This window comes from Enhydra lutris, unplaced genomic scaffold, assembly GCF_002288905.1.
Source record: "Enhydra lutris kenyoni isolate GAN:26980312 unplaced genomic scaffold, ASM228890v2 scaffoldscaffold50, whole genome shotgun sequence".
NCBI lineage: Eukaryota > Metazoa > Chordata > Mammalia > Carnivora > Mustelidae > Enhydra > Enhydra lutris.
Genome location: NW_019154134.1, coordinates 16768899 through 16786924, shown reverse-complemented (window position 1 = coordinate 16786924; position 18026 = coordinate 16768899). Strand labels below are relative to the sequence as shown.

The 18026-nt window shown below is 43.3% G+C and overlaps 1 protein-coding gene and 1 long non-coding RNA gene across 5 annotated transcripts in view; one reads left to right on the top strand and one right to left on the bottom strand.

Annotated features, from left to right (window-relative positions):
* LOC111156870 (microtubule associated serine/threonine kinase family member 4) overlaps positions 1–18026 on the bottom strand; it is a 555459-nt gene that overhangs the window by 10828 nt on the left and 526605 nt on the right. For 3 of the 4 annotated variants that reach the window (XM_022517982.1, XM_022517984.1, XM_022517985.1), the window contains 7 exons: positions 17383–17505; positions 17067–17179; positions 15113–15240; positions 14523–14758; positions 10383–10583; positions 7847–8076; positions 7186–7308 (listed from right to left, as the gene is read on the bottom strand). In XM_022517982.1, coding sequence (XP_022373690.1) covers positions 7186–7308; positions 7847–8076; positions 10383–10583; positions 14523–14758; positions 15113–15240; positions 17067–17179; positions 17383–17505 — 1154 coding nt within the window. The remainder of the gene's footprint in view (positions 1–7185; positions 7309–7846; positions 8077–10382; positions 10584–14522; positions 14759–15112; positions 15241–17066; positions 17180–17382; positions 17506–18026) is intronic. The other variant, XM_022517986.1, reaches the window with a different exon arrangement.
* LOC111156872 lies at positions 10517–14529 on the top strand. The gene is made up of 3 exons (XR_002641259.1): positions 10517–11604; positions 11707–12279; positions 13908–14529. It is a non-coding gene; the product is annotated as an uncharacterized LOC111156872 (long non-coding RNA).

The following is an 18026-nucleotide window of genomic DNA, read 5'->3' as shown; positions in this document are numbered from 1 at the left end:
TCAAAGGGTCTTTCCAAACTTTTTAAAGACTCTTGGTACAAACTAATACACTATTTTCCAGAAAGTTTACATCAACAGGTATATTTGTGGGTAGCACATATATACCTGTTTTTTTTCTTCAGATTTATTTGAGAGATAGTCAGACGCTTAACTGACTGAGCTACTCAAGTATGTCCATAAATACATTTCTTACCACAGGTTTGTCAGAACTGAATATTAACATTAAACAAATTTCCTGATACAAATAAGCTGTATCAAGTTTTCATCTTCCTTCTTTAATGGTGTCTCATTTATTTTGGTCATTTCTATCTCTTCAGGAGATAATCTGTCCAGGTCTTATATCCATTTAGAATGAGCAATGCTTTGTAGAGTTCTTTGTACATTTAAGACATGTATTCCCATACCTAATGTCCTAATTGTAAATATATACATATATATATGCATGTGTATATATATGTATACATACATGTATACACATATGTATATATACATACATACATATATATGTATATGTGTATATATATAGGATTTGAACTGAAACAAAAGGAAAAAAAAATTATTCTGAAAGACTAAACTATATGTTCTGCATGCAAATGCCAAAACTTTAAGAATAACTCTTTATCTGATGGTAAAGACTGACTGACTATTTCTTGTTTCCACAGAGCGTTCAGCTTCTATGTATGAAAGGCCTACCAATGCAGGTTGTTTAGAACAGGATCTTCCCTTCACAATTGCAGGAGGTCCTGCGAAAATAGGAGTCTGTCCTGCATGCCTTAGGTGAACGAAAAGAGCAACCAGGATGGCTGGAGTTCATCTTTCACTGCCATTCTTTCAACCCTTTTCCATATTCACATACAGACAGGACAGAGAGCCTTCGTGACCACTGAGGCTCTCCTAGTATGTGAGTCACTGAACCTGAGTCCAGTTCTACCCTTCCTAACATAATTCGCCATCACCTTTCCTATCTTTATCTACAAGCAGTTAACAATGCCATGCAGCCTTTTTAAAGTGCGTCTTGAGCATTAAAGTGTTTTTCACATATATTCTCTTGCTTTATTTTCCCACCACGCCAGGAGGGCTGTTTTATTTTTTTACAAATAATGTAAATATTTTACAATAAATATTTGTACATATTTAATATATGCTAATTATACATATTATACCTATCCTATATTTAAGTTATACATACTTAATATATTCTATACAACATATATTTGTATATAATAATGTAAATATTTTACAATATTTTACCATTGCACCTGATGAGGTGGGAAAGAATCGTTATCCTTGCATGAAAGATGGGGAAAATAGATTCAGGGACACTGGGGTTTCTTCTTCCCAAGGTCACAGAGCCTAGCAGAAGAGCTCTGGCTCTCTGACCCTTATTGTCTGTGCCACTCATCATGGGCATGGCACACCCTGGTCCTTCACCTCTCTTACTCCCCACAGATTATGGCTTATCCTTAGTGGGTGGTGGTGAGGGAACCAGGTACTGGATTAATATAGGGAATGATCAACACATCAGACTGCCAAAAAGAAAATGAAGAGATATAAAAATAGCATAAACATTTTAAGAAATAAACATAAATGATAAGCATACTCATCAGAAAATAGTTATGACCACGGTTTTTAAATCAGAGCACATCACTGAGCTCTCTACAAATGTTCCCTTCCCCTATAAAAGCCAGCTCTGGTTTTCTCTTCCTTGTTTCTATATGTGACTTGTTCCAGGGGACCGTTTGCTTGACTGACGTAAATACACTAAGAGAATTTCCCTAAGGAGGAATTACAGATACAGAAGATACAGACTCCAAATATTTCACCAGGAGCATTAATGACAACGAAAATGGTAAACAAATAGAAAAACGACATTTTCCGCCAACAGGGTTAGGAATCGTAAAGCCTGCCACCTGGTGGATGCATTGGCCACACGGAGGGCTGTCTGAGCTGTGTGCAATTTGTCTTACTGGGTCAGTTCATCCTCAATACTTTCTTCCAAAGAACGAGTGAACTCTTCTAAGAGAAATTCTGTGGTACTTGTTTAAAAAACAACAAAAAATGGGGCCACCAGACTGTTAAATGTTCAATTTGTTTACTTTTCCTATTAACTATTTGTGTAATTGTGCATGGTGGGAGGGAAATTGCTTTAAGCTGGCTGAACTCAATACAACAGCAGGCTAAGCGAGCTGTTCCTCTCAGTCTGGCTCCACGTGAGCTTATCGGTTGGCCTTGGATAGCCTCCTGAGGTAGACTATTTTTATATTCCTTTCTCTGCATCACACACACGGGGACTGTTGCGCGTTCTGTAGGTCAATGTCTTTGCTCTGCTTCACATCCTCTACAATCCAGCTCCAACCAACCTGCACACCCCAACCCATATACAAACCCAGGCTCTTGCCACGCTCGTTTACTCATGTACCTCAAGCACATTGAGTTTTCTTGCCCTTCTGACTGCACACACTCCCTCTGCTCTACTGAGACCATAATGCACTCCCTTCCCATACTCTAACTCTCCACCTGTAACCTCCAACTCTTCCTCCCTGTCTACCCTAGTTTAAGTTGTCTGTCCTATGGACTTTGGGCCATATTTACAGTCTGTGCCTTTGACTGCAGACTGATATTGGACTGTTTTTCCACGTGAACACTGTACTGCATTACTGGCAATCAGAGAACCTCAGGTATAGGGCACTCTGGTTGGACTAACGCGACGCACGTGCTTTGACACCACACAGCAGGGTGCAAACCCTCTTCTGCTCCCTCTTCCAGGTAACCTCGGACTGCTCAGCTAACATTCTCCTGCTTTAATTCCTTCATCTGTGAAGTGGGCACACACTGTTATTTACAGCACCTACCTCCCAGGGTGTAAGGATTATGAGAGTTTGTCTGTGACCTGTTATTCCTGGAGTCCTCTGCTGTATGACCCTTCAGGACTTAACACAATGCTCTGTACATTTTCTGGGCTCGGTGAATATGTAGGGAGGGTAATAATGATACTATCTTACGGTCTTCATTTTAGTATCTAAAAGTTCCCCAGAGTTCATAGAAAATAAATTTCTGAAGCAGGGGCTGATGAAGTTTTAGGGCTTCTCTTATGCACTGGGCATTTAAACTAATGCTATTCTGAAAAAGCAACCTGGTTGAATTGGGAGTTTCCTATTAGGCCGGTAAAGCCAGACACATTGTTATGTGCCTCAATAGGGACTTCACCTATGACAGCAGTGGCTGGAGAAAGATTTTATTGCTTTGGCGAAGTTCTCTGAGAAAGCTAACCTGAAAGCCGAAAGGAGGTGATTAACTCCTGGTGGCAGGAGAGCGGGGGAGGCAAAGGTGAAGGAGCACACTTTAAGGAGTCAGAGAGCCAGTGGGGTGCTGACCTGGAGAAGCACAGGATTCTGTAATTCCATGGATCTGCCATGTGAAATGACCGCGGACCTAAGTCCCTGCTCCCCCAGCAGGTTTGCCTGCAAGTTGTGAGAGGCAATGAGACCAAAGGTAAAGATGGTAAATGGAAAATGCTTCTGGCGTTCACATTCCAAAAGCTAAGTAAGTACTCTATGAGCATTTCTAAACAGACACACGGCAGCCCCCCCCTTTGCCTAAGGGTGCCACGACATTTCACGAAGTAGCCTGCCAAGTATAAACCGTCAAGGAAGCAGCATCCAAGGGAGCGAAACAGAGCTGCTACCCTGGTGCTCCACGAGCGACGGCATGAGGGAGCCCAGCGTGGGTATCCCTCACTTCATGCGTTGTCCAAGAACCGCTACTTAAATTTGGAAGAAAGCTGCATGATTACACGGTTCACTGGGAAGATAATTAAATCCCTTGTATCCTTTTTATTTCATTACACTGGTTGCTCCTCTCCAGTGCTTCCTTTATGAACCAGAGGCAGGATCCTCGGGTTGGCTCTGTGACAGAGATGCCAGGGCTCTCCAACACGCTGCGGGTGTGTGTGCGCAATTTCAGAGCCATGCTGACTAGATCCAGGAACGAAGGTGCTCCATGACCAGGGGAGGACACACTGTTACAAATGGGACTGGATTCTGCCAAGAGGCTTTGCCAGAGACCTTCAGGAGAAATATATATTCAAATTCCACAGAAGCAAGTTTTAAAAATCCTGAATCATATCAAATATAAAACAAATTATGAAAATCATCAAATGTCTCAGCCAAGGAAACAAATGCGTATTTTCTAAAGAGATATATATACACACACACACATTTATATATATGTATATATGTACATACATATTTGTTTATTATTTCTTGTGATTTTATGAGCAGATACATGAAATGATAAAAAGATATGCTGTGGCTGGAGCCATGTGGCATATAACACAATGCTGTTACAAGGAAGGCAGAAAGCCAAACTATGTTACCATTTCAAATCCCTTTGACCTTCTTTTAAATGCTAATGCCAAGATCTGAAAAAGCTCTAGCCGGATGAATAACAACTAAAAGAACTTCACCTGTAAAACACAGACTTACTATCTAAAACAAAAAGTGAGCTCCTAGAGAAGAGCAACGAGCATTTTAGAGATAGATAAACAACACCTCTGTCTCTGCCTGCCTGCTTCTTCGGTGGAGAGGTTTCTATATTGGATATGTAGACAGTGGGGCGGGGGGACCCGAAACAACTTCCCTGGGCTCTTCCTCACAAAGGGTCAATCTGTGAGCCAGCAACGGAGGCAGCCTTGGACCACAGGAGCAGGGACTGTGACAGAAGCTGCTGGTCAGATTCATGAGTCTGTATATCCCTTCTAGAATTTTGTCCTATAGAGGCCAAAGTCATTCAGGTGACTTCCACAGCCAAAGGACCTCCAAGTCAGCAACACTGCTGTGCCTCCCATTTCTTGGACACTTATTAGGAGTGAGGTGTTGCACACCAGGTGGACAAAGAATATTATCAAGGATAGATGGGGAAGGAAATGAAAAAACTCAGGTCTTACCCGCCATGTCTTCTGTTCTGTTCAGTAGGCACATTGGAAAGCGGAGCCTAACTCGAGCCATTTAATGTTGAATGGTGAACTGAATGGCATGTACCCCAAAGACATGAGTCAAGACATAACAGGAGCAGAAGTGTGGTACTTGGCTCCTCCCACGGTAACTTTTGGACAGCAGGAAAAGGAGAACCCCATTGTTCACCTCAACCCCACAGTTACTGGGTACCCATCTATATCCAGGTATGGGGTGCATGCTGGGATTATATGGAAAGCTTTAAGAGTTAAGATCTGCCCTGCAGGGCTCTGTCGGATTTGCTATGTGTTCAGCACGACCTTCAGCTGATTTCCAACACTGCCTATGGCCCTGCAGCATTCTCTCAATATTGAGTCCTAACCCTCCAGTGACCAATACATGCATTTGTGAGAAAGCTGGCTAGTGTTAGGTAACAATCTGTAGGAATTTATGACGGCAACGTCAGGCCCCAACCCTTCAGACTTCAATTTTGAGCCCAAGACCCAAATTTCATTAATAATGTGAATTAATCAATGGCAATAACTTTCTTAAAATCTGCTACTTTACAATGGAACTTGGGATATGCCTGCTATTAACTACTCTTAAAAACCTAGGCCAGACCCTTAATTTTTTGAAGAATATATTCCTATTAGCTGTGGGAATGACAAAAAAGGAGAAAAGTCATTAAACTGCCCTTATTTTGGGGAGGCTTAGCACACCCACTTCTCTGTAGTGCCTTCTAGATTTCTAATTTTCTTTCATGTTTCAATTCAATGAAATTTCTCTGTGATGTCTCTCTACTCATAGAATATTCTCTGAGAAAGTATGACAGCCCTCCCTCTGACTAAGTTAAATTTTACGTGCTTCCATACATCTCCTGCATCTCCCATACTTCCCAAGGGCAAGGACTATAACAATTCCTGTGTTATCAACATCTACCATCTATATCCGGCACTGGACTCAGAGCACGTATTCTGAAAATGGTCTAAATGCACATTATTTAAATACCATATACAAATTTATGCTCTCTCAACACCCTGTAGGTTATTTGAAGCTATGGCTCATACCTCTCTGTGTAGAAGTCCCTTACAGACCCCTTGGTGCTCAAAAAGCAAGAGATCATCCATAAATCTGTGGACGTGTAAAATAATCCTCCAAATAGAGATTGTATTTCTGATCATAGACTTCTTTTTCTGAACAGATTTTACAGGCGAACACAAACTTCATCCTTGTTTTTACAAGATCCATATTTGGAGCTCTAACTTTATATTCTACAGTCAGCAGGTGACACAGCAAGTAACTCAACAGAAATGAGAGGATCAGTGTAGATTTTCTCCCTCCTCTCATGTCCACGCTTCTTGTGATCTTAACTCTACAAGCTTTATTCAGCTTACATTCGAAACAGAAAATGATTTACGTTCAAATTCATTTGTATGAGGTGGGGGAAGGCCTTATGATTGCTACCACCCCCTCCTCCATTACTACCTATTTCTGTCATGTATGGTATATGTGCTTATTTTCACAATTCTTTTTTTTTTAAAGATTTATTTATTTGAGAGTGAGCAAGCGTGCACATGGTGGGGGGTAGGGGGAGACAGGGAGAGAGAGAATCTCAAGCAGACTCCCTGATGAGCCCAGAGCCAGACGTGGGGCTCGATCTCATGACCCTGAGATCACGACCTGAGCTGAAACCAAGTGTGCGATGCTTAACTGACTGAGCCACCCAGAGGTCCCTGTATTCACAATTCCATCTTTCAAAGGAAATTCAACTACTAGAATGAACCTTCATATCTGAACATCACAGTTTAATACCACTTCATCTTCCATTGTACTAGAATAAAACTTACTTAATGTTCCTGAAGAAAATCACCCTTAGGATAGGTGATTTCCAAACAGATTTTACTATGGAGGTTCATAAAATGGGGGGAAAAAAAAACCCAAAAAACAAACAAACAAACAAAAAAACTTTTGTTATCTGTGATTTAGAATAAGAAGTTCAATTAGGAAGTGACTGGGCAGATATAAGAACATGGTTTTCATGATATAAATAACCAGAGAATTCATATTCTCTTCTCCTTTATATTAAACCTTAGACTATTAAATAGCTTTCTCAGTGATAAGACTGAGTATGTACCACAGAGAAGAACTACAGAACTTGAGGAGAGAATTCTTGGTACCAGTTCTTTCTGATGACCTGCTTTCCCTGTATGGCATGGACATAAAAAGATAATACCTTTAGCAAGAGCTCTATAACTTCCGTGTGGACAAGTCCATGCACCGGTTCTCCATTGATGTGTGTGATCAGATCCCCAGCCTTCAGTCCTGCCTGGCATGCTGGACTTCCTTCTTCTACATTCTAAAGTCCAAGAACAGAGTACACATTCATAAGCCAACAAATGGCAACCCTAACATCTGCTGTTTCTTCTGGGAGAATATTCTGAATTTATCAGCAAATGATCCTAAGCTCCTAAGAGGAAATCAAGAAGGCACGGTTATTATTCCTTTTCTGTCATCATCCTAAAATAGGACCATTCCTTACAAAATTTCAGGTGAGTGGAGAAGGTGGTTTTGTTTTAAAATAAAAGAAGACCAGAAAAAAGATTACAAAAACAAAACCAAAAAGCCCCGAAAAAGAAAAGTGGCAAGAGGACAATCTTTGACAATTTCCACCAGCTTGTTATGCAGAGTGGACAAACAGGAAAACTGGACAGAATTATGAGAAATTATTAGTTTTTGTTAAATTCAATGCCCCCCCCATAAAGGGAAAGGGCATGAACAGGTCCCCAATGTCAGCTTAATGGAAAAACAGCTCGTAGATAGGCCTCCCAACTTAATTCATTTTCCAGGATGGGTGGGAGTGGAAACGAATGAGGATGAGAGGCTGATGGTCTTACCCAAACAATATGGTGCACCGTGTAGATGTCACTGTCTCCCACATACACCCGGATGGCTCGGATGGTAAAACCATAGTTCTTCCCAGAACTGTGGATCACAACAGGCTGATGTGGACTGGCAGACGCTGCTGAAGAATCTCGGCTGGGAGAGGAGTCTCGTGAAGAAGAAGGGTCCGAGGACAGGGAATGGGGGGACATTGGACTTCCCAGTGGAGAAACAGCAAACATATCTGCGACACAGAAGCCAGGCATCAAAGCCGATCCTGATCACACAGACGTCCGTGCAGTCAGCCCACGACGCATCAGCCCTGCCATGACTAGGAGCTTGGCTGTAAGACTAACCCATTCATGTCTCATAAAGAAATAATATAAAAATATTTATCTAACTAGCATGGCTTTCTGAACAGAGGCTATTAAGAGAACTTCAAAAGTGTCTATTTTAACTCATTTTTCAATGAATTCTCTGAAGTTCTAATTTCTTATTTCCTTACACTAATTAAAACACACCCAAAACCTAGCTCCTACCTGGCTGTGATAGTTCTAGTTAGCATGTTTTATTTTAATTACAGAAACAAATCACAGATGCACAAATTTCAAGTACGCCTTTACACAGAGAATACTGTGTGGCCCAGAGTAAGAGATCCTTGGACTTCAAATCTTGCCTTCAACAACCTGAACACGGTTCTTCTCAAACATGCATGGTTAGGAAAGCCATTTATCAACACCCCAGTTGCTTTCTACAGTATTACTGAGCTAGTACTCATGATGTCAATTTCTCAACGAATCACTCCTCATTACTCTGACTACAACTGATTGTCTTCATATGTTACCTACAATTCTAACAATGATTCTGAGAGGATAATGCAGGTGAAATAGAGAAATTTTAACAAAAACTTTGTTCACCTTCCACAATACCAATTCTACTCTGTTCTTCTTGTTTAAGAAGCAAACACACTTCTAATTTAATTGTTGCCATCGCTGTTCCATCTATGTGAATCTAAACAGATCTTAACTGGTCACGTGAAACTGGGTGTGTGTTTGACAAGAAGAATAATCTAGAGAAGACACTGAGGTTGCAAGGTGAGCCCCATGGGAGCCAGGCGACTGAGCCCCAGGGCTGCTGAAGCCTCACCAGGTGCACTGAGTCCCCTGTGGACACAGAGAGCTCAAACTATCCACACTATCATTTCTTCCCATTCTTAGGTGTGGCCAAAGTAGGACAAAGCTAAGTGTTTCACTACCATGCTCCATTTTGTGACTGCACGTGGCATCTTGGTTCTCTTTTGCTGGCTGCCTCTTCTCTAAAGGTCAAAAGACCAGGTGAGGAGACACACACACCAGTGGGCAGTGAACTTTGAACCAAGCAAGCAGGAACAGGACAGAGTGGACACACACACACACACACACACACACACACATTGAAACTGCTGGAAAGCCAAGTCCCCGATCCCTTCCCTCCCAAATGGAACAGCTGCTCTACTTGACCAAGATTTGGGCCTTCTCAGCACTTTTCAAAAGCGGACTTACCTTCCCCACCACAGCTGCTCGGGGGCCACTGCCTTTGGGTTATGAACAGTCATTCCAACAAACTAGGTGTTTGTTTTATGGTACTAAAGAGGATGTCTCCCAGCAAAGAGTATGCTAGAGGGAGCAGTACCCCCACGGGAGCAGTTGTTTCTGTCAAATTTCTTTCTGCACAAACAGGAAAATTTTGAAACAGGAAATTTTGAGAATATCAATGATTCCTTTTAGACATGGTCTGTATTCTTCCCAATGCAAGCCGTCTGCAACAGAATTCAGTTGCTACTTGCACTCCCTTGCCGCCGTTGGAACAGTAAGTCACCAACACTAGGGTGTGTATTTCCTCTTTTCCAGTGGAATTGCTGTGGACTTGGTGATTTGTGGAGGCAAAACCCAGTTATGGAAAAATACTGCAATTCCACAAAACCATAATTAAGCTCTATTTTCCAATACATGGAAGAAAATGATTTGACTGCCAGTAGGAGGAAGCATAGCTCAACAGACAGCGTTGGGAAAAAGTAGAACTTCAGGACTGTCTGTGACTCTCTGCATCCCTGGAAATGAAAAACTTACATCCTCCATGTCTATGTCCTCATTAATTAGATGAGGAAAAACTATTCTTAGCTTTCCAACACAGATGCTATAAGCAGCTCAGTAAAGTATATAAATGATGCCCCGTCTCGAGAAGAAAAACTATTCAGAGGAGGTAAATTTACTACTGAACTTGGGGAGAGGGGAGCAGAACAGGAAAGAAAACAAATATAAGATGGAAGGCATTGTGGGAAGGAAGCCTGCCTCATCTCCCAAAGCAGAAAGAAGCCAGAAGAAATCAGCGACACATGCTGTCTGGGAGGCCCGGAGCTCCTGCAGGGAGAAGCTCCCGGGACAGCTGGGTCAACCAGCTAGCACTTGCTATTGCCTCTAGCCATCTTGCATCCCCACCAGCATTCCGAACCCGGGAAGGAGGGTCCCATGCGCACATCACACAATTTCATGCGAGTAGATATCTCTCTACCTCCTGGGATCATGAGGGACAGAGCACTGGCAGAAAGGGACTTTGTGACTTTCCCCGAGATTTTCTTTTTTTCTGTGCTTTCTAATCGCTGCCGCGCCATGTGAGAAGCGGGTTCGTTGGATGGCTTTGCGGAATTATCTGTACTGTCCACACACTCGCTTCGTCCATTTATCTGATCCAAGTGCTCTGAAAAACTGCCAACTGCACAAAGAAGAAGGGATAAACACGTTCAGGGAAATCTGGGACCGGAGAGGTGGGGAAAGGGGAAGAGAGAGGGAAGGAAGAACAAACTGGGAAACGTCCTCCCCTGTGGCTCACGGGCCTTATGGTGTCAGGCAAACATTACAGACATGACCAGTTGGAGAAAGGGGACGTGGAAGAGAGGGAGAGGAAAGTGGCGTCCATTCAGGTGTCACTCTACCTGTCCACGAGTCTGCTTATTCTCAGCCCGTGACTCCCCTTACCTAGAAGACTCATTCCTTTCTAGAATCTCTATCTTTCAACCCTTGTAGTGACAACTCCTCCCCCTCATTCCCAACCCACGGAAGGCCATGCTATAAACCAGCACCACCTTATCAACACCATGACCGTCTGCTGTCTAATATGATTATCATGTGATATTAGTGATCAACCTTAGCAATGCTCTTAATAATGTGGACAATGCTGCTTTGTGGTAAGTGGACATCACTTCATGTCTTCGTGTAGACTTATGCCTGTGTCACCTCGTACCATCTTCCCAGAACACACCTTTACTAGGCCCACACTTAAACTGATAGAAGAGTGTCGGAGGTGTCACCTTGGACTTCTCATGCCATATGCCCCCTTATGCTCTCCACTCTTTGCAAACCTCACAGGATGACAAAGCCTATTACCCCCTATGTTACTCAGTGGCTCTCTACATCCTCCTGGCTTTTCCTCTAGGCAGTGTGTCATTGGCTCTGTCCTGAAGTTATGAGACCCGTGGTAAGATCCCTTCTCCTCTAAGGTTGCTGTGCCTTCTTTATTTTTGTTTATTAACCCTTAAGAGACACTGGAGGTGTTCTTTTTGTCTCCTTGTTTTTAGTTAAAAAATTAGGACTCCCCTCAGGAGGGGATCCCAAGGGAATATAAACATGTAGGAGGCGACAAAACTGGAAAATCACTGACGTCTGTCTGGGCAACGGCACACAAAGAGTAAAAGTTTCTGAGCAGAAGTCACATGTGGAGTTCCCGCAGAGAACAGGTGAACAGCCTCCCCTTTTGGTTCTTTCAACTCTTGCTTTTGCAGACTACCAGTTTTCTTTCTTTTTTAAAAATCATTGATAGTTTATCTTTGTCTACCCAGAAAAAGCAATGTTTATCTCATTTCGACTTCTAAATGCTGTGTTACAAGGCCTCCCCCACCCCGTGCTTTAAAAACCGTCAAGACGATCATCACCTTAAGGTTTGCAATCCATGCAGAGAATCTGATACAAATGACCATTACAAATGACCCTTTGAAAGCCCAGTCGACAGGTTTTAAAGGACATGACACTCTTGGCCGGGGAAAGGGTTAGACTGGATAAGACTTAGCTCACATCGCTGTTCTGCTGCTGACCGTACCACTCAATGGCATAGCTCGAGTTTGGCCTTTGTGTACAGAAGGGGCACCCGCCCTAGAGGTGGGGTCCTCGCTAAGGGAAGCTGGGATCTGGCAGAGTGCTGTGGGTGCAGAAAAAGATTCAGACATCCATGTGACATCCACGTGAACTACAGAGGAGGACAATCCTAAGGGAGGTATCAGCAGCCCTCCTGCTCCCATCCGCTCAACACATCTACTCTGCGCTCTCTAAATAAAGGAATCAACAGCTCAAGGACTTGATGAATACCGTGTCACGAATGAAACACCTCATCTCAAAATCCGTAAGCTTCCTTTCGGGTAAGTCACACGCTCTTCTCTTTGCTAATCGGGGTGGGTGGGATCCCTGACAAATGCAAAATGAAAAGCTGAATCTCTTCACAGCGAGTAATACACCCAAGACCTCAGGACTTTTACTTTTCACCCATTCAAAAGCAACAGAGTCATGAAGGAAAACAAAGAGGTGTAAAGCTCTACTACCCTAAAGGTCTGCACGTGAATGTATGGTATTCTTTTCTATCATCCCTCCCTCCTGCATCCACCATCTCATTTCATAGCCCTGGGTATAAGCGTGCATTTCTGTTCTGCCAATGGTGGATAATGTCACCTTAATGTTCTGTAAATGTCAAGGGTTCCTTCTTTTTGATGGTGGAGCAATATAAAAATCAACAAATTTAATTTTACTACAGTCACGGTTTTCAGATTTCCTAATTACCCTTGGCCATGAGCAGATCAGCTCATCTCTCTATTCTGTATAGCCCCCAAGGTCTTTGATTATTTTTAGTGTGTATATGGGGGAGACAGAAAGGTGGTTTGAATCAATTAATCAAAATGCACGGCAGGACCTAGCAGTTTTTTTTTTTTTTTTAATTATGAAAGTAATCAATCAACTGCTTAGACACCATCTCCCTCCCTTTCCCTTCGACATTGCTGATGGGGACCAGGGCACGGAGACTAAGTGATCTACTGTATTAAGAAAAAAATTTAAATGGAGCTAAGTACACTCTCTTCAGAGCATGATCATAAACTAGGAAACAGAGACCTTAGTAACCAGAAATACAAAATACTGAGATAATTCCATTTGGCTTGACTACCTACACAAACAAAAAAGAATTAAGAATCCTGGACCACTAGGTTGTGTCTACACTACTTCTACGTCGCTATTCCCTTGGCTTTATAAAAAAATAAAGATAAGGGGAATTATTCTACATGGCAACAGAACTGAGGGGAAGAGGGAGAAAGAAAGAAAGAAAAAAAAAACAAACCCACATTATTTTTCCCTATGATAAACCAGAAGCACATGAAAAGCTCCATGGAAGCAAACTTTTCAGCGAGGCTGAAATAAACCTAAGTTGTAAGGTATGTTTTCTTGAAATGATTTTAAAAAGAGTTATGCTGGGAATATTCAGTTAAATTAAAAAAAAATTCATAAAAATTCTTGGAATCATTCATGGTTATCCATACAGTATACTGAATATAGCTTAATGAAAACATTTATCATAGCAACCCTAAGCCATATCCACGTTTCATTTAAAAAAAAAAAAAGCATAAATGCACACTTCTTTGTGGAAGGATATGCTGTGCAAACAGTTGTTGTAAACCAAGTAATATTTTAAGTGCTCTTGGCTGGGTCTGAGGGAAATGCAAGTTTGATCACCTAATGACACAGTAAGCCTTTTAAAATCCTTTGAAGATACTGTCTCTGCTGTCAGGAATGTTATGTTACACAAAAGTGACACTGTAAAGCACTCTCCAAGAAAAGCCCAATCTCCCTGGACTGCCTCACCAACAGTGACCCATGTCTGTGGAGTTTTGGTAGGACTGGAATGGTAACTTGTGCCTGCAGCAGGATCCTTTCATATGTGCATGAAACACCAATTTGAATTGTGTTGGTATTTCTTACTCTCTCCTCCTCCTCTTTGTCCTAGATGCATGGAGATCACCTGGGAATCTCACAGAATAAGTATCTTGCTGTGCTAAGAGTCTAGTGTGGATATATGGAAGTTATCTGGCACAACATGGCCCCATGACCAAAACCAACTCTTTCCAAGAAACCACCACCCACTGCAACACCGGAAGGAAAGCTGCCTTTATAGTGTAACTTCTGGGTGACTGAAGCCATGTTTGAGGGTAATTTTGAACATGTCACTGTCTGATACAGTTCCTGATTCCCAACTTTGACTTACACACCACTGTGCGAGACCTGCTTTTGCATCAACAATAGAAAACACAACATGGTCCTAGGGTGTTCTGACTGCCATCCGAGAACCCCATTGAAGCCCAGCTGTGAAAGCGAAGGCTGGCTCTTGGGCCAAACTGAAGTGAGGAGGGTTCACTCTCTGGCCATGTGGTCGGGAGGGGTGACCTCAGTTCATAAGAGCCGATGCCCCCGAGTCCTAGACTTGGGGCCTAGGAGGGAGCAGAGTGGCACAGAACAGCCATCATCACCGCCTAGGGAAGTCGCCTGGGATTCCAACCCTAGCCCTGACCCCTCCAGCTGGTGGATACTGGGTGGACGGCAGGCAGCACGCCCAGGTGCTTACCCGACAGTGTGGAGCTGCTGATGGTACTGGCTGGTGTGGTGACCTCGGGCTCCTCCTGAGTGCACTCTGCAGGAGGAAGGGATGGCTTTTCTGGCTCCTCCAGCAGGTCTCTGGGGCAGGGAGCAGCTTCATCTTTCTCTGCCTCTGTTGAAATAGCCAGTTTGGGAAGTGGGCCAGAACTGAGTTTATGTCTGTTGCTTTCAGTATCTGAAGAGTTGGATGTGGATAACTGTTGCCTTAATTAAAAACAAAACAGAGGCATGTATGCATACACACTAGGAAATTGTGTTCGAGGAGACTCTGGGAAGAAATGAGGTAAAAATCGAACTGAGGGCATGCTAACCAACGCGTGTCTAGTGCAGTGGTTCTTACAGCGCAATCCCCAGACCGGACGCAACAGCATCCCCTGGACCTTAGGCCAAAGGCACTTTCCCGGCCTCCATCCCCAATTTAGGGGAGCAGACATGCTGGGACGGGCCCAGCCATCTGTGTTCTCACAGGGTTTCCAGGAGATTCCAATGCCCGCTCAGCCTGAAGAACCACTGCACTCGTAGCGACCGCTTACGACCCTTAACAGGCATTTCACGTACATTTCAGAATATTCCGAACTCCAGCTGAACGTCTCTGTGGACGGCAACACAGTGCTTTTGGTCTTGTCTCCGGGGTCTTCCTTCTCTTCTCCAGAATTCTGAGTTATTCGGTCTATGCTGCTGAAAACCTGTGAGGCCAAGTGTTGGGGTTTATTACAACCTTTTCGAAAGAGCTTGTCAGAAAAACCCCAAACTTGGGGAGAAAATCTGAGAGCACGACTAAAGTTTCAGCTGGGACTGTGTATACAGAAGGTACTTTCCGATGCTATTTACATGAGTCCTGAGATGAATGGGCCGTGGATCTATTTTTTTCTCCTTGGAGTGGGGAGTTATGAAGTCATCACCCTCTCGCCCTATCTCATTATGGACTTTGCATCTGCAAACACAGTCCACAGATGCTTTGGGGTTTCTAAGTCCTGGGATCAATGCACAACTTAGATGACTTTTTAACCATGAAGTCTATCAGAAAAAGAAAATCACAGAGAAAAAGATTTAACGACCACCAGTCAGGAGCGGGAAGGAGAGAAATGAACTGGAATTGAGTGTGAAGAGAAGAATAAATTACCTGGTTCAAGATGTATGTGTGGGGGAAGGCAGTGCACGTTTGGTTCTGAGTCAGAGGGGTTTGTCTGGATTATAAATCACATGCACACACAGGCAGTTTCCTAAGACGGGACCGGTGTTTCTGAAGGGGAGCAGAGCTTAGGGAGACCTGAGATCTCTGCTGTCCCACAGGAAAGATGGAAAGAAAAACTGGGAGCAGAAAGCCCAGGGCAGGAAGCACTCCACACCATGCAACACAGCCCCTTGCTGCTCTCATGGGAGTGGCCCTTAGATGGCATATCATGTACTGTGGTGAGGCCCAGGGTGACTAACGCACAGGAGACAGCGGGAAGGGAACAGAGTCTAGGGCCCAGCTTGGATGGGCCAGAGCACAGGCACGGGGGAAAGCCTGTCCTCAGGGTAAGCAAAGCTTCAGTTCTGGCTCTGGACGGGCTGGCCAGCAGACCCTGCAAGGAGACCCCTACCTCTCCATGGCCTTCCTTTAAACAGTGAAGGCAGTGCCGGCCCATTTGCAGATACGCTCTATCTATCTATCTAGTAGTCATGTACAAAAAAGGACACTTCATAAGCCCTACATGGTACAGAAGATCTGAACAATCAACACGCAAAACGCCATGTAAACAGGGATTGCATAGTTACTGAAAAGCACAAAAGGGAGAAGGGGGCCCTCCAGAAGCCCTTCCATTTTCCTAGGGCCCTGTCTGGTCTCAGGACTGTCCAATTTCTTTGTGAGTGGTAAGAATTTTTTTCACATTACCACTCTCGGGAAGAAGTATCCTTGTTGGACATTGATTTTTTTACCTTCTCCCATTTCCAAAACTCTAACTTGGCTTTATCTGGCCTCTGTCATGTAACTTAACATTTTCTATTACTGACTACAAGACTTTCCCATTCCACAGCAACTATCCCCAAGGGTCCTAGCTGATGTCAAGGACTCTGACTGCTCCCTTGCGTTGTATTCTTGTGATAGTAAGAGGGGGCTGTGTACACAAGGACTCTAGCTCAACATTCTTCAATGAAGCATCAGAGAAGTAGGAAATTCCTCTACTGCCTGGCACTGAACTAGACTTGGTCCTGCAGGGCGAGGTCTGCATATATATGGCTATGGTGTTCTCTGAAGATAGTACTCCAAGTCCAAATCTGGGCCTCCAAAAAAAACCATACCCATCTATGGAGAGTGTGACAAGCTGGTAGGAACTCTGGATTATCAGGATGGTGGGGTCATTCACTTTTCCGAAACTCCAAGGAATTTTAAGTATAGGAGACCCCAAGCCCAAAAATGCTGTAGGTGGTTTTTATGATCTTGTCCAGCTGTTTAGGGATGCCCACTATCGGGTCTGAGGGAGATTCTCTGGGGAGACCTTGCATGTTTATGCCACATCTCACTTACTTTTGAAAACCTGTGTGAACAGGAGGAAAACTGCCTTATTTCCACATTAAAGTCTTCATCATTCGTGTCATCCTCTTCCTCTGTCTCCATGTGATGATACTTCTCTGACCGAGCTGCAGGGAAATGTTTGGGCATGGTTCCAATTACTCAGCATTTCAGCTTTTACTTTAGATACAGTAATTAGGAGCTCCTATATCAAAGCAGCCTTATGTGTAAGAACTCACAGGTTCAAGACTAGAGGGTTCTACCCTAAGTGGAGATAATTTTCTACCAAAGTAAAGGTCAAACAATGTTTTATGTCAGATAATTCACGTACTATCAAAATAACTTGTGTCATCCTCGGATTCCAGCTGGGGAATAAATTCTGCCTTCTGTCTCAGCAAACTGTTCCAGTCTAAAGAGCGGAAGAATCGATGCTGTTTGACTTCATAAGCACCACCTTGGGGCGGGGAGGGAGGGAAAGGACAGAGAGGGAGATGTTAAACTACCCTCCAGCAAAGCTTTTAAGAACAACACCCACCCCACCCCCCAATTTAGCAACAGAAAAATCAAAGAATCATGGAAACCTTACTTTGTTATTCTATAACCAACACGCCCCATAAAAGAATCTCTTCCCCATAATTTATCAGCAGAGGATTTGATTTTGCTAACAGCAGTTGTTACAGCACACGTTTCTTTGTTAATTTTTCCATGACTTCCTCCATTTTTCAAAGGTTAATGATGCGGCCACTTAAAACCACATTACGTCGAATCTGGGGATGTGGACGCACACTGGCTCAAAGCAGACTTGCCCAGTACAAAACCAAAGAAATTCTAACAAAGCGCAAAATGTGTTCACAGCAATATTTCCTCTGGAGGCGAGGTTAATAAAGATGAATTTTTCCTAAAAAGTATATAATGGTTTCCATTCAATTTTACTGGCTTGCTTGTTAATATAGGTAGGACTTTGACGCTGTGGGT